Source organism: Podarcis raffonei, chromosome 17 (genome assembly GCF_027172205.1).
Source record: "Podarcis raffonei isolate rPodRaf1 chromosome 17, rPodRaf1.pri, whole genome shotgun sequence".
Lineage (NCBI taxonomy): Eukaryota > Metazoa > Chordata > Lepidosauria > Squamata > Lacertidae > Podarcis > Podarcis raffonei.
In genome coordinates, this window is record NC_070618.1 from 21,540,280 (window position 1) to 21,556,794 (window position 16,515).

General features: G+C 38.7%; 1 protein-coding gene across 2 annotated transcripts in view; it reads right to left on the reverse strand.

Annotated features, from left to right (window-relative positions):
* Positions 1–16,515, reverse strand: part of UHRF2 (ubiquitin like with PHD and ring finger domains 2) — a 53,033-nt gene that overhangs the window by 11,858 nt on the left and 24,660 nt on the right. For both annotated transcript variants that reach the window (XM_053371920.1, XM_053371921.1), the window contains 6 exons: positions 10,043–10,261; positions 7,464–7,573; positions 5,966–6,152; positions 5,155–5,278; positions 4,164–4,271; positions 3,472–3,576 (listed from right to left, as the gene is read on the reverse strand). In XM_053371920.1, the coding sequence (XP_053227895.1) occupies positions 3,472–3,576; positions 4,164–4,271; positions 5,155–5,278; positions 5,966–6,152; positions 7,464–7,573; positions 10,043–10,261 (853 nt within the window). The remainder of the gene's footprint in view (positions 1–3,471; positions 3,577–4,163; positions 4,272–5,154; positions 5,279–5,965; positions 6,153–7,463; positions 7,574–10,042; positions 10,262–16,515) is intronic.

Here is a 16,515-nt window from a genome sequence, read left to right on the forward strand (position 1 = left end):
AGCACCAAGTAAGCTCTCATGGGATTTCTTCAACCAAACACCCTTGATATCTTATATATCACAGCAGTAAAAAGAACTGAATAAGTGTTTGGCAAAGAATACATAATATTATGATGCTACTGAGAAGGTTCATTTCATTTTCTTTACTAATGGCTCTTAAAAACAACTCTTAACACATTGCTTACTGCTTTATCGTTCACCTGAAGCATGCTTCAGAATTCCTCCTGATGGTACAGAGCTGAAGAAGAGGGTGTAAACATTACTCTGATTGTAGAAAACAGCTTATGCCTAAACAAACCATAGCTAGATTCATGAAATCAAAAAGAGACAAATATTGTTTCATCACACAGAACAGCTTGCAGCTTAATTTCCCAATATCTGCTTCAGGGGCTAGACACTGGCCTGGTTGCGGGGAACAGTAAACCATAGTTAAAAACAAACTATGGTTTAATGTGAATGGGTCCCCATGGTGTTCCACCCCTTTGCTATGGTGCGGCAGTCTGGCTTGTTGTGTCGTCTGAAGGCAGGCTTGTGATTTGTCGGTGGCAGAAGTGGAGGAACACTGCTAATTCACATAAAATAGTTTGTTTTAAGAGATCCTATGCCACAAATATCTTACTCTTTATGGGTAAATATTGCTATTTATGTTTTTTAATCTGCAGCCTCCTAAACCTAATTCTCACTGAGGCGGTCAATCTGTGTCTTGTCTGAAACATTGTATGTTTCTCTGTACAAAAAACTATCGACATGTAGATGGGTACCATATCAGGTAGAAGTGATTTCTCGGATGTGCTAGTTTTCTACATGTTTTCTACAGGTTTTTGTTTTTGTACAGAGCAACTTTAAATCATGTGAAACCCATCTTGGAGTGTGAAGTGGTATGAACCAGGCATAGGTTATCATCTCTGTCAGATTAGGCCTAAAAGGAACACTCTTCTGGGTCTCAGAATATGGGCAGGATGCAGTAAACTTGCTGAAGCCAAGCAAGTCTGGTTCTGGACAATACCTGAATGGCAGACTGCCTCAGAACCCCATGTACAAGCACCACCTTGATTTCCATCTTGGAAGTAAAGCACAATATAGATGTAATAAATAAAACAATGCAGGGAAAAACCAGGATTGCCACCACAAGAAAAATGTAATATAATAAAAACATGGATATAAATGTCAGTAAGCTTCATCTGAAACAGAATACACTCCACATGCAACCTTTTTCCTAAGTGCATGTGTCATTTGTGTTACCAGATGCAACTGAGGCAAAATCACAATTTTCTATGGCTGAATTTCTGTAGAAAATAAATCCCAACATTGTGAATAGCTAAACACTATATGGTAGCAAACATTAAATCAAAGTGTATGTTGTTGTGGGAGACGAGGGTCAACAATTTCAATGGAGTTTGAGTCTAACTATCTGTGCTTGGAATCTGCTAGTGAAATACTAAAATAATTCTAAAGCAAAGAGACCCTCATTCTGAAGATTCTAAAGAACAGCATCTGTATTTTTGGCCTGAGCATTATGGAAAGAAACCTGAGCTGAGCCTGTATTTGCAGCTTTGATCTTCACATGTGTAGGCTCAGGAAGACATCAATGGACATTGCTTCCCAGTAGAAGTTTTATTATTATGAAGTTTTATTATTAGGAGGAGACCCTCTGGGAAACTAAACGAACCTGCTGGACCTGGACCTGAGTGTGGATAGCACAGTTGAAATGGGACCTAGCTGTGGGCAGCCTAAGGAAGGTACCATTCACCTTTGGTTGGTCTGCTCTGCACATAAAAAGCAAACCTAGAGTGAGAGAATAGGATCCACTGTTTCCAGGATCTCTTCTCACTGTTAGAAGTTTGTGAGTGAGCTGTGTTTCTTTGTACCCTGGGTGAGAACCCCGAGGCTGGGAGGGAAACTGTATCCAAAGGAAAATAAACTGATATTGAGATAGATTAGTAACTATGCATTAATGTCATAAATTTTATATGTATGTAACTGTATTTTGGTAATATTTTGTTTTAAGTTGTCTGTTGTTGCTTCAGGTTTTTTGTACTCTGCTTAGAGAATTTTTTTAATAGATTAAGCAATATAGTAATTAAAAAATCAGATCAAAACAAAAAAATACACAAATAATTAAAACACACAATTAATGGCGGAGTTTGGATATGAATTCTGTGAGTTGTTTATGGCTGCAGCTCATATGCTAGTTGGTAAACTGTGGAAGAAATGGAATGTGACCTTGTACCATCCAGATAAACACTGCAAAGAACTGAATAATGGAAGATAGTAATGAACTCTCCCAGCACACGAGGTCTGGAACAACAATGTACATGAAGGACTACACCCGTGAAATGGATTACTTAATGAAGGTGCTGTTTGTATGGTGGAAAAATGGCCAGCTGGAAGAATGGTTTAACGGCAAGTGAAGGACGTCAACTGGGCTTTAAAAAAGAAATGATGCGGCTATGCGAGGATGATGATCTTATGTTCGGAACCAGAGCAGGAAACTTTATTTTAAGAAACTGTATTAAATTAATTTAGTTTTGATTTGTAATAATTTGGAAAATTAATAAAAAAATAATTTGAGGGGGAAACTTTCATTTCTGATGAGGTCCCAAAAATAGGTAGCTTTTAGAAGTAAAACCATCTATTTTGAAAACATGCTTATTTATTTTTTCAATTTACATCCCACTCTTTGTTGCAAGACGCAATGGCAGATTGTATCAAACATATGATGTTAAATTATCAGTGAATTTGCACTATGCAGATCATTATGACTACTTTACTAAAGAAGACTGAACAAAAAGGCTGTTTTTCAGCTGCTACGAGAAGCTATACACTGTTGGCATCAGTCTAAGTAACCCACATATTTATTTTCCATTTGGAACCACCAGCGTGGCCTTTCCAGCAGATCATCTTGGGCAGAGGCATTTCCGTACATAAACAAGTCCCAAACTGTTTAGGGCTTTTATAGGTAAAAAATGATACACTTAATCTGACTTACTGGCAAATAGCCTTGAAATCAAGGCTGCCTATTTGATGCAAGTATAGACCTGCACAGAATCCTGTAGGGGAGAAGGTGGGGTGAATTTTAGATGCCGAGAAAGGGAAACAAAGGAATGAAGCAAGTCATTTGAGCACATAATTCCTAAATAACTGTTGCCAATGACTGCTTTGAGCCCTTCTTCTGTCCCCCAAGACTAGGTTAGGGGTGGGGGAGAGAGAAGGATTTGAGTGTTTCTCCTTTCATCCCCCCACCCAACCAATTAGGCTTCCAGGATGCTTACAAACTGGGTCTCTACTAACACATATATAAATGATAGACAAGTAGGTACATACAGAACCAGAAATACACCTATTTTAAAATGTTTGTTGCAATATTACAAGTGCCGTTAAATATTGTCAAGTTTTCTCTAGATATGGTATTTAATAAAGAAATTAAATCAACTCTCAGTGCACATAAACAAATCTGGATATAAAACTTACTACTTCATCTTCAAATCCTCCAGCCAGCACAAGGGAATAAGCTCCATCATTACTCCGTCCATGAATTCCACCAACATGAGGTCTATGAACACCTGCTTCACTCACCTTGGTGACAAAACAAGTGAAAGTAGTTTGAAACAAGTTCTTACAGTGATGGAACAATGTAGTTTGCATTCACCTTTTTCTCTGAACTGCGGCTTTCCATAACAGATAAGCCGCTTTTGTAAATAGTTTCAAAATTCTTAGGTTGAAATTTGGAAAGTGCCTCCAATACAGTGTGAACCACCACTGGCTTATAGCAGACTCTTTAGATAATGGCTGATGGCATCACAAACTGTTTTAAATATTGAAAATTCAATTGGGATGAAGTTGCTTACTGGTGAAGTTGACACAAGGAAAGAAGAAAGCTTAAGGTTACAAAAGTAAGAGCATGTAACCTATATCAGGAAAAGACAAAAGGTAGACTGAGACTTACTGGTAGGTTTTTGGATGCTTTCTAGAAAGAGTCTTGACTCCCAATTATTTAACAATGGTAATGACAAGTCTTTTCCCACCTCTTACAGTGTTATTCTTAACATCTTTTTCCAGAAGTAGCCTGTTCCATGGCTCCAGTTGGCGGTCCTCAGGTATTTATTAAAAGAACAAAAGAGACTGCACAAGCCTGATCTGCCCATCCCTGATTTATTTAATACCTGAACTCTGAACTTCCAGGTTGCTCCAACAGGAACTCCAGGTATGGGTCCATAGTGGTTAGAAGGAACAATAGTGCATTCCTTAGTACGACCAACACAAGCCATACCCTACAAACACAAGAGACAAGAAGGTGATGTATTCCAGCCTGTATATGTATTGCAATTGAAATTGCTTTTACATACAATTTTTATTATAAAATTACTTCAATATATTTTACAGGAAGCAATTTAAAAAATGCAACCAACCAACCAACCAACCAACCAACCAACCAACCAACCAACTAAATAAATAAATAAATAAATAAATAAATAAATAAATAAATAAGTGATTTAGCAAAGTGATTGTGGAGCTTTCTGATGAGATACCCATTTTAGCGGTGTTCAACCCTAGCCTATCACTTGAATCAAAAAGGACATTCTTCTGGTGTGAACAAAACCTACTTCAGTGCATTATCACTTTGAAATGGGGGAAGGGGCATATTTGAAAGATCTCACGGTTATGATCTTAAAGAATAGTCAGATTCACAAGGGAATAGACAATCCTTCAGGTATCACATTTCCAAGTCATATAGGGTGATTTACAGGTCAACTGATTTATGTCCCAATACAGACTTAAAGAAAGAGGTGGCTTGAAAAACTGACATTTTCTGTTGTTTTCCCTGTTCTGTGGAATGCCTTACACTCTGCCATACGTGAAGCAGCATTCATTGGTTGCTTCAGATGTCTTTTGAAGACTTACATTTTTGCACACATTATCCCAGAACCATAAGACTGGATCCTGTTTTGAATGTTGAAGTTCTCAGAATTTTTCTTTTATTGGCTTTTATGTGTTTTTATACTGCTGATTTCTTGGTTTTAGGTTGTATTGTTGTTGTTTCTTAATGATATACTGCTTTTTAGACTGCATACTGTTTTAGAGATTTCTGAAATATTACGTGATCTATAAATTATTTTAAATAAATAAACGCAACTGTTTCTAAATACGCTTTACCTTGCCCCAATCTCGCTGGCTGTCTGTGTAGGCAGATGGCATCTTTGCCTTCTTTTTACTCTGCTTGAGCTTTTCCCCAGCTTTTACAACTTCATTAGAATCATTTTTACAGGAAGGACAGTACCTAAAAACAATGGAATGGTTTAAAATTAACACCACTGCCTGAAAAATAAACCAAAGGTATTTGTTTTTTGTATTACAACCAGCATATTAAAATGATGAGTGGACTAAAAAAACCCACATCTTCATCACTGCCCCTTGTTTTGTTGCTACTCCTTTGTTCTAATGCTGCTGCCTTTTTGAGTACTGTATTTTTCGCTCTATAAGACGCACCAGACCACAAGACGCACCTAGTTTTTGGAGGAGGAAAACAAGAAAAAAAATATTCTGAATCTCAGAAGCCAGAACAGCAAGAGGGATCGCTGCGCAGCGAAAGCAGCAATCCCTCTTGCTGTTCTGGCTTCTGGGATAGCTGTGCAGCCTGCATTCGCTCCATAAGACGCACACACATTTCCCCTTACTTTTTAGGAGGGAAAAAGTGAGTCTTATAGAGCAAAAAATACGGTATTTGAAGTATGGATATAGGATGCAATTATTCAAAAATCAGTACAGAAATAACCACAATTGTATATTCCCCAATATTTTGTCATTCCAAGGCCAAGCCACTCTCACAAGAAGTTCCTGAGCTCACCGCTCTAAAGCACAGCACGAAGTTAGGGACAAACCTACACTCTTATAAAACGGAAATTCTATTCTTCATACAATCCCACATACTGAACATTTAAAAATGAAATAGTGTTGCATTATTTACCAGTCTTCATCTTCTGGTATCTTGCTTAAAGGTGGGTTCAGGCAGTATATATGGTAGGCCATATTGCACTCATCACAAAGAAGTTGCATGTGGGCATCCTGTTTCCCTCCACACAAATAACAAGAGCAAAATCGGCATTCTTTATCAGGGTCCGCTCTGCAATGCTTGCATTCTGGACCACTCTTTCCTGCAATGAAAAATGGCATAAAACGAGCTTTCCTTTCAGTGAGGGGCCTTAAAAGTATATTCCACAGAAAACTGATTAAAACAACAAGCTATACTTATGATCAAGTGAGTGGTGACTATAGATAGCAGTTGGGGACTGAGTTATGAACAAGTTAAACAAGAGCAACACTGCAGGAAGTGTTGAACTTCTTATGGCAGATGCATTCTCAGACAGGTAAAAGTGGGGAAGCCATTAGCCCAAGAAGCCTCTAGGTCTGGACAGCTGGGTGGTCAGATTTGATTGCCCGGCAGAAAACCAATCTGATAAGGGTTTGAGCTCTGCCACAAGACATATAAGCATGATTGTCTACAAAGTGGAGAGTACAGAGGAACTTGAGGCACCACATAAGTAAGAAGTAAGATTTCACCACGTTAACAGTGTCCCAAAGTGTTGTGGAGGCAAAAAATAAATGCAACTTGGGTTGGCTAATTGTGATTGTCTACTCACCACATCCCCGTATGACATCTATCTATGGGAAGACAGAAATCCTCCACTGACAAAACTGTGCAATAATGACAGCCATACATTCTATGAATTCTCTGGAGACTGTGGCTAACTCAAATGGGGCAACTCTGAAGCAGAATAGGAAATGGTGGTGCTTGGGATTGGTAGTTAGGTGAAAGTAAACTTAAGCTACTCCTGTGCATTCATTTCAATGGCTCTGTTCCAAATAGAACCAACACTGAATGCAAGCCTTGCTCTTTAATTGTTTTAAGGGACTCTAGGATATATATTTGATTACTTTTGCTTTTACTGGGTCATACTATAAAGAACCTTGCACTTAATCAGATGAATCAAAGTTTCAGCTCAAGAGCTACTTGCGAAATGGCAATTTTTATTTGCTACTTGTATCCCTTTTAACTATGGATGTAGATTCGGCATAGAGAGGCTCCAGTAAAAGGGAACTGGCTAACAGTTGAGTCGTTAGTAAAGGAAGTTGGCTGATTAGTCAGGGTTGAATGATACTCCTGAACTGAATAAAAGCTATTTCCTCTTAATTTGATTTCAAGGTTAGCTAGGTGTGGGCATTCATCCAATAACTAATTGAGACAGGTGTTTTTGTCTAATAAACAACAACAACCAAGATAACCACAACATAAATCTATTTCCATGAACTGACACAGTCTGCATATCTACCCACATAACCATTCTGGAAACAAAGTGTTATTACTTCCACAATTTGAAAAAGCTCTTTGACAACTTTTATAAGTGACAATTTTGAAAATACTGTATAAAGAACAGAAAATTGTATAAATAATTGAATATGCCTACTTTTGAACTCTCCATCTGCAAATGTCAGTGGATACGCTCCTGGCTTTTCAATCTTGTATATTTCCTCTATAAAAAGGAGTTTGCAATCATTTATGACATTTTCTGGACCGCTGAAAATTAAAGCATAAAAGTTTTGAGCTCAGTTTCTCCAATTCCAATTATAGCATTGGCCAATTGAAAACAGATAACTGCTACTTCAAACCACTCATGTCAGTTGAAATTTTATAAATACACTCTGAGTTTTACTATCATTTATCATGATCTTCTATTTAGCACTATTTTCATTTGAATCACCATCTATTAAATGTTATTTATTAGAGCTTTGGCTTTATGGAGACAACACTGGGGAGGGGGGAAAGAAAATCTCTCACTAAAGACTGTTGGAAGAACTTGAGAAGACTAAGCACTTCTTTATTATACTGAGGGTTATTTTCCGGGGATAGCGCCGAAAGCTGAAATTGCATGTAGTCAAAACACATTGGGTTCAATGACAGGTGAAACTGCCAAAGTCTTTTCCCCTGGATGCCCACCCCCTTTTTTATTTTTAATTGCCAAGCTGAATGCACACAAGTTAAATGTGCCTACGTTGTGGACTTGTTATGTTCAAAAAGATGCCCAGCTTGTCTATTAATGCACAAATGGAAAGAGAGTGCTTAAAGACTACTGCTTTTCAGTGTCGTCAGTTTTTGTGCTTGTTCTCACTCCTCCTTCTGGTAATAGGGCAGACTCCTTGATTTTCAGTCTACTGGCATTTGTTTAAGTTTCCCCTGCCACCATTGTGAGGATGGAAAATCTGCCAAAATGTTTCATACCACAGGCTTATTGAGCACTGCTGCAATAAGCAGAATGGGAGGGGAAGAAAAACCAAAGAAGCGATGATTTGCCTTGGCTCTGGAAACAGTCTTGTTACAGGGGGAAAGAACTGTTCAATCGTCAAGGAGAAAAGGAGGAGGGGCATCTACGCTGGCAGCCATCCACACTGAACAGAACACTGCCGTGTTTCAAAATCCAGCAAATTCTTGTGCGATGGGGCAGTTTCTCTTTCTTGGCTGCAATTTTGTCTTGCTCATTTCAGAAGCCAAGCCTGCTTTACGCTTCGGGAAGGCAGACATACTAAACAAAAAGAAAATGGCTTACATTTGAGAGGGAAACGGACAAGAGTGAAAAAGTCCTTCTGCGCACTTTCTTTGTATCCTTGTAGAGCAAGGCTGGCAATTTGAAAGCGCAACCCAGCAGACATTTTACTTGTGGTTAACTATGCTTGAAGCACAGAAAACAGACTTGAGACCGTCTAATACAACCACCCTTTATTTCTTACATCCTTGTATTACCTCCTCATCTCATCATTTTTTGAAAAAATAAAAATCTGAAATAAACTTTATTCTACACACAGATGTGCTCAAAATTAAACTACCAAATCAAGGAACAGGTGGTAAGTACCATTAAACCTATCAAATAAAGATGACAACAAGTATTCTAAACAGAAGTCAGAAATAATAAAAATACTGAATCTAAGACAGTCAAGAGAATTATGAGTTTTTAATCCTCTGGCAGGAGATCCATATTTAGACCAATTCTCACTACAAGAAACTAATTACTTTGGCAGTTGCCATAGTTACTGTGAAAGAGCCTTTTCAAGGTCAGCAAAAAAAACCATCAGAGGCCAGAAGGTTGAAGATTTAAGGGCAGAAAGTTGAAATACAGGGAATGTAAGATCAGTCCCTCTTGAAAGAATATTTCTGTCAGTATTATGACAGATATGAAATTAATTTCAGTTATATTTAACTTTACAGTAAAAGGAAACACATTGTTAAGTAAAATAGACTATCTTCACACCAAAATTATGTAGGTGGGTGCTGGTATTCGGCAAAATATGATTGAATAATAGGAACAGTCTAACATTCTAGTTATTTTATCCCTATTGTTCCTGATTTCTTCCTTATTTACTAAATATTCATTATCACAGTTCTTTGATTTAACACAGAATTAACTAGAAATGGACCAAAAGCACTTAAGTGCTAATTCTAACTTCTGGAGGTACTCAAGCGTACGCAGTACTGGCACCTTTTCTTGCTAGAAAAAAAAGCAGTGGTTAAAAGTGTGACACTTACTGCAACAACTTCATGGTCAGTACAACACCTTTTTTTCTAGAAAAAAAGCACTTTTCAGAACTAAAGTGTATTCTGTTGAGTTCTCTGAAATTAGTTGTTCATTGAGAGGCAGGTTACACAAAGTCCCAACCAACCCATTTTTATACACAGGGTAGAAGATGCAAGCAAGAAGATATAACCAAGCAACATTATTAAGTAAATCTGAAAAAATAAAATGCTGTGACTGGAATGGCACCTTCCAGATCACTTTATTAGAAGTGTGTTATTTTGAAATACAGTTATGCAAATATAACTGCAACCTGCAAATAAAATATTGTATTTCATCATCATAATTTCAAGTATGTGGCAAATTTTAATTTTCAAAAGATCACTGCTGAAATATATGAAACATACAAATTTTCAGTATGTCTAAGATGAATCTCCATTAAAAAGGTTCCTCAAAGACAAAATTAACCAATAAAATCTTACCCCAGCAAAATTTTGGCATAAACTTCTTTGTTAGTCCTTGAAATCTCTCTCAGAGAGGTTATTTCTGCATCAAACCAGAATCCCCTCTCTTCCGGACTCTCTACATTGTAGTTAACCATCACCAAATCACCCACACATAATTCATTCCACTTCAAAATAGTTCTTGCTCGTGGTCGTAGATTACGGACGGACATTTCTACAATGCCACTCTCTGGATACCTTAAAGAAATAAACAAACCAAAAGTTAGGAGAGAATCAGCCACATCACAGATTAAAGGAAATACACCAGCTACAGTTGAAGTTGGATCTAATTGTGCCATTTCATTTGCTGAAAGGTTTTAGACCCAGCAGATACCTCTGCCAATGGAAGAGGAGGAGATTCCCACTTCAAGTTTCTATGTCATCTTCAGTACTGTTCTGGAGGTACTCCCAACCCACCAGAGGAAATGGAGGGGTGGGTGCAGGCCTGGCATGGGTCCCAATTTGGCCTACCAGGCATTTACCCCAAACCATACCCATTCACCCCATACCTAACACCTCAGGAGAGGTGTGGATGGAGACATGGCTGCTAATACACAATCGGGAGCCTTCAAGTGCATTCCCAGTAGTGCACTGACAAGGCAAGAATGCTCTTGCCACCAATAAGCTAGGACTGGCTGCACTACCAAGGGGACTCCCCTTGGGAAATGCTTTGAGTTGCCTTGGGGAAAGCCATGGCCAGCCAACCAATGCAGAAAGCAGAGCTTGAAGTAAGTGTTTATCAGCTGATAGGAACTCACTTCAAGCACCCTAGAATTGGCTGCACTACTGAATTCCCCATGGGGAACTCTGAAGCCAGTCAATCCTCGAAGGGACTTGCCAAGAGTCCTGCTTAGCGCTTTGAAGCACTAACAACTGATTGGTGGCACTTCGAAGCACTGTGCAGGGCTCTTTGCAAGCCCCGTGCACCGACCATTTTCAGGACTTCAAAGCACCCCATCACCTGATGTCATTGTGATGCCCACTTGACAAATGTGGTGTGTGAATGTTATAGAAGATAAAGATCTGGCCCACCAAGCAGACTCAGTTCCACACCCCTAGTATAAAAGATGTGTCTCCAAAAAAACTATGTATCTATCACATTTCAAGTGGTTAAAGTAGAAGTTATTTAAAACGTAAACTAGCCTCATTTCCTTAGTATTGCAGTTAGACAGAAAGACAAGATCCAGCAATCGGAAGTGCAAAATTATATGAGGAGCACCAAGCTCTTATGGCAATTTAAGAAACTGTAGCAGTAGTAATGTAAGACCAAAAGGCAGGATCAAACCCAAAAAATCACCTTCCCCCACCAACCCAGCAGTGAGATTCAGCAAGGGCTTCTTGCAAAGACTCCTTTCCTATTGCAGGGGTGGCAGTGCATTTTGCCTCAGGTGCCAAAACATCTAGGGCTGCCCCATGACACTGGCAATGAAGTTCACCATAAAAATCACAAACGTAAAATAGAAAGAAAAAAAGAGTTCATTAGTTCTGCAAAGAATAATTTCACTTTTTCCTTTCCTACTAGCATGGTGAAAGGTATGCAACACATCATTCACACAGTCATATCTTAAAAGTACAGTAAGCCCACAACTTATGCACATGGCCAAAAAAATAATAAAATAATTAAAAGGGGGCATAATTTTTTGGGTGTGTGTGTGTGAAGACATGCAGTCCCACCTGCCATTGAACCCAATGCGTTTCAACATGATTTTGGCTTTAGGCATGATCCCAAGTATGAAACTCCCCATGTTGCAGGTTTACTATACAAATTATTATTTGTAAAGAATCCACAAAAATGCTTGTTTTAAAAACTCAAAGAAGTGCTACACAGTTGATCAGCATCTACAGCCACACAATAAATGAAACTAATTTACAGAGGAAAAAAATTATGTAAACTTGGTTTGACATATATCCCAAATCTCAGGGTGAGGTAGTGAGAGGATAGTACAAATGTAAACATTTTCAATAGTCTGAAGCCTTATTTGAAGTTAAAAACAAGCAATATTTTTTTGTGCACCTTCCTAACCACTCCACCCCCACACACTTAGGTTAATGAGTAATAGCTTGGGTTTTGGTAAACCATTATTTTTTGCCATTAGAGTCAATTCCACAAACTATTTTTGAACCATAGAATCATGGAATTGTAGAGTTGGAAGGAACCCCAAGGATTATCGAGTCCAAATGCCTGCAATAGAGGAATCATTTGTCCCTCCAAACCAGGACTGGAAAACAAACATCAAAACACAAGTCTGTGATCTTGTTTTGTAGGGCACACACAAACCATAGTTTTTGGTATGCCTGTAACATACCCAAGCCAGGAATTTATTCATGAAGCCAACAGTGCTAGGAAAAGGAGCACACAAGCACAGAACTCATTTTCAATCCATGGTTTGAAGAATGAAAAATGGTACATTTTAACCAAGCCAGGAAGTTATGAAACTTCCAGGAATTGAGACTGTAGTAATTGGAGAGAATAGTATATTCATTGGAGTCTTCAGTCTGAGAAATGAAGATTCAAAAATGGGAAAGCTTGAGTAATTGTACTATAGAAGACATAGCTGGTGTGAGAGCTAGGGATTCATGAGTGTGTGTACTAGGACACAAGTAGCTAGGTTATGTTGGCACTAGAGTTGATAAGTGTGGTATGAAGTTGGAAGGTTAATGGAAGCTGGGTGAAAGATGTGATGGCTGGTATATAAGAGAACTGAAGTGATCTGAAGAGGAAAAGACCGCCAGGGAGAGAGGCAAGAGTAGGAACCAGTTATCAGGTCTGTGAAGTGCCACCACTACTGTTTTTATGCCTGTTTTGTAGACATGATCCTCTTGCTTTACTTTAACAGAGAAGACATCTGACTATGAGAGTGAATCTAAGCTTTCTCTGACCATCAAACACTGGTTTGTGAGCAAGGCTACAAATCAGAAGGCAGGCTCATGACGCAAACATGTCTACTCAGCAGTAAGCCCTATTAGCAATGAGTCTTACTCTCAAGTAAGGCTTAGGCTGAAATCCTATACATACCCCAATTCCATTGAACTCAACAGGGCATACTATTGAGCAGACATGCATATGACTGGGCTGCAAAATTCTTGTGGTGGTTAAAAAAAGGCGGCTTATAATGGAGGAATTGTCATTCTATGTTTAAAGTGTATTATTATCAAAAGAAATTATGCAAGAGGGGATACATTTACCATTCAACCTAATTCAAGAACAAATATGGGGTTTTGTACAATTTGAAAATTTTAGTCAGGGGAAAGAGATACACAGAGATTTGCACAGCAAAAGACATGAGAGCTAAGGAAACAGCGACTGTGGCAAGGAGCAAAAAAACATGGTGCCCCCAGATGTTGTTGGACTCCCAGCCCCACTCAGCTACAGTCAGCATGGCCAATGGTCAGGGACAACAGAAGCTGTGGTCCAGTAACATCTGGCAGGGGTCATATTGGTGACCCCTCCTATAGCTATGGGGAAGGACACGGAGTTGTGCAGATTACAGACCTCTAGACACCCTAGCTTCAGCCATATTCTCTCTGGTTTCTAAGAGGAATAATCTACTATATCACTCCTTTATTGTTCCAATTCTCTACAGCTCTGAAGATTGGAAATTCATTTCTTTGTCTGCTAGGAAGAGATTCAGAAAATAAAAAGCCACCTGCACACCTTCAACACGGGGCTAGAATGCAAACACATTCAGTTTCAAATATTTCCAGAACATCTGCCTATAAACAATGGGTGATATCCAACTACGTCACCCTCAGAGTGGACCCACTGAAGTCAAATCCCTTTATTTCAATAGGTTTACTAATCCACCACTAAATGGAGCATTTTAACTATAGCAGAGCAGTGCAGCATTCACAGCTATATGATTTAAACTGTAGCAGTACAATACAGCATTGCAGTACACGAAATAGAGCAAAATCAGACAAAGAAACAAAAGGAGATTCTCATTTCATTTTCACCAAAGACGAAGCAATTTTGTTAAAAACAGAGAGCCAAAAATGAAGCAAGCCCATTATTTTCTAATCAGTATATTGCCCTTATATAGTTTAATCGTTACAATCTTAGCATAATCTTAAACTAACAATGTGCTTTTCAGTTACATATATATTGTAGACCTATACCAGCTTTGCAATGTTAACTTAAGTAATAGCTGCAATTCACATTCTATTGAAAATAATAGGGTCTTTCTCATTTATTTTGATAGACTGCGAGTGCACCTGAGGCATTTGAAATAATAACTCATGTCTTTAACAACTTTAGTTTCTACAAGAATCAAGATTTTACTATATAAGTATCTCTAATAAAATATTAATATTGGTGGGGGGGATCCAACAAATGTAAGAGCAAGTCTTTAAAAAATAAAATGCTCAATAGATGATTGACTCTGTGAAAGCTTAACCCTACCAAACCTGCTTCTAATTTTAAATATTAATGCTAGCATAGCAGAACTCTCACGTGATCTTCCATCTCTATGGAAACCTTTCTTAGCAATTGGTTGCCCATGAAGAAAGACTCCCAGTTTTCCTTGACCACAGGCTGTATTTATACATTACTAGAATGTGGCTCAGATAAAAGTATTAACCCTATGTGAACATACAACAAATCTATCCTAAATTTAAGGTCTATTATAAAATCATTTCATCCTTTCCTGACCCCCTTCTAATTTACACCTAAAACAAGTCCATTTAATTGATTCATGGAATCCACAACTGACTCATATCTGTTCACAGTTCACTTTATTTCCCTTCCCTCAAGCTAGACTGATCATTTTGGACCAAAATATTAAACAAGGACAGTCTTATCAAGCAAGCACAATCTGACAAGGGAAGTTTGTGCTTTGAAACAGGCTTGCATGTTCAAGCTTCCCCTCTGGAAGTGCTCCTACATAGGCAAATGTTATTCAAAAGTGGGGGGGGGAGAAATACCACCTCTAACACACAGGTTGTTGTAAGTCCCATTGAAAAGATGGTGGGTGTTGTCAGTTTTAACAATGAAGCTCATGTGTCAGAGAAGGAGATGTCCTAATTCACAGCACACACAAATACGGTTGATTAGCAATGTCAAAGCTGAAAGTGCAAACCATCTGCCTTGTGCACCATTTCATTCAGGAAGCCCACTGCTGTGCATGAGGATCTTTCCCCAGATGGCAATCCCTCCAAATACAAACTCTTACCACAACACAACAATTTAAAGATGAATAATATTTCTGCATATCTTAAAAATTGAATAACATCTATCAGATAATAAAACTTTATATCTATATTCACACACACACAATATAGGTTACTATCACAACCATTGCTTATTAAAAGCAAATAACTAGAAAAAAGCTATTCCATAAAAGAAAATATGGCCTACCATATATACTGCCTGAACCCACATTTAAGCAAGATACCAGAAGAAGCTCCTTTGATTTCTCTTACCACCTGACCTTCTAGGGGTGAGAGGTATATCTTTCAAGCAGGTATAGTGGATGAAGGAGGTGTGTGTTGTGTTGTGTTGTGTTGTTCTGTATGCCCTGAACCATGTGCTATAAGAAAGGCAAAAGGACAGAGCTAGCAGAACATCACTGGCAGAGGAAGCCTTCCCCCCCCCCCACCACCACAATGACAGACTCATTTCTGAGGGTGAGGGGCTATAGCTCCCTTTGGGATGACATTGCTTGCAGGAAAGCACAAGGGCACCTCCTTAACATTTGCTGAACAGGAGGCTGCGGGGTTTGCTTCATACGGGCTAGTGACTTAATGGGGATTGGCTGCGTTTCTGTTTTGTCTATGCCTTTAAGAATGCTCATAAAGTTCACAATGCTTACTTTATGTGCTTTTAAACTTTTTTGCTTTTTTCTTTCTGATTTTTCTCTTTATTGTATTAAATTTGAAAATCTTAATAAAAATCTTTTAAAAAAAAAAGAATGCTGTATCACATTCCTGGGAAGAGAAAGAGATCATTTGGGAGAATAGGGAGGATTCCAAGAATGAAGAATGTGACAGCTAGACTACTTACTAAGGACTTAATGGTCTAAACCAGGCACCCCCAACCTGCGGCCCTCCAGATGTTTTCGCCTACAACTCCATGATTCCTAGCTAACCGGACCAGTGGTCAGGAATGATGGGAATTGTAGTACAAAGCATCTGGAGGGCCAAAGATTGGGGATTCCTGGTCTAAACAGCAAGCTTCAGCTCCAGCCCACTTGCATAGACTGCCAGTCCCAAACCCCAGCAGAATTCTAAGTGCTGGTTTTGACCCATAAAACACTGCATGGTTTAGGATTCTGAAACATCATGGACTACCTTCCTTCATGTGAACCTACCCAGATGCTGAACAACATACAAGGCCCTTCTCTGTGTTTCCCCTCCAAATGTTGAAAGGGGAGAACCTGCCTTTACTGTGGTAGCCCTGACTGTGAAAAGCCTCATTGATACTTACTTTGTCATCTTTCTAACATCAGGAAAATACA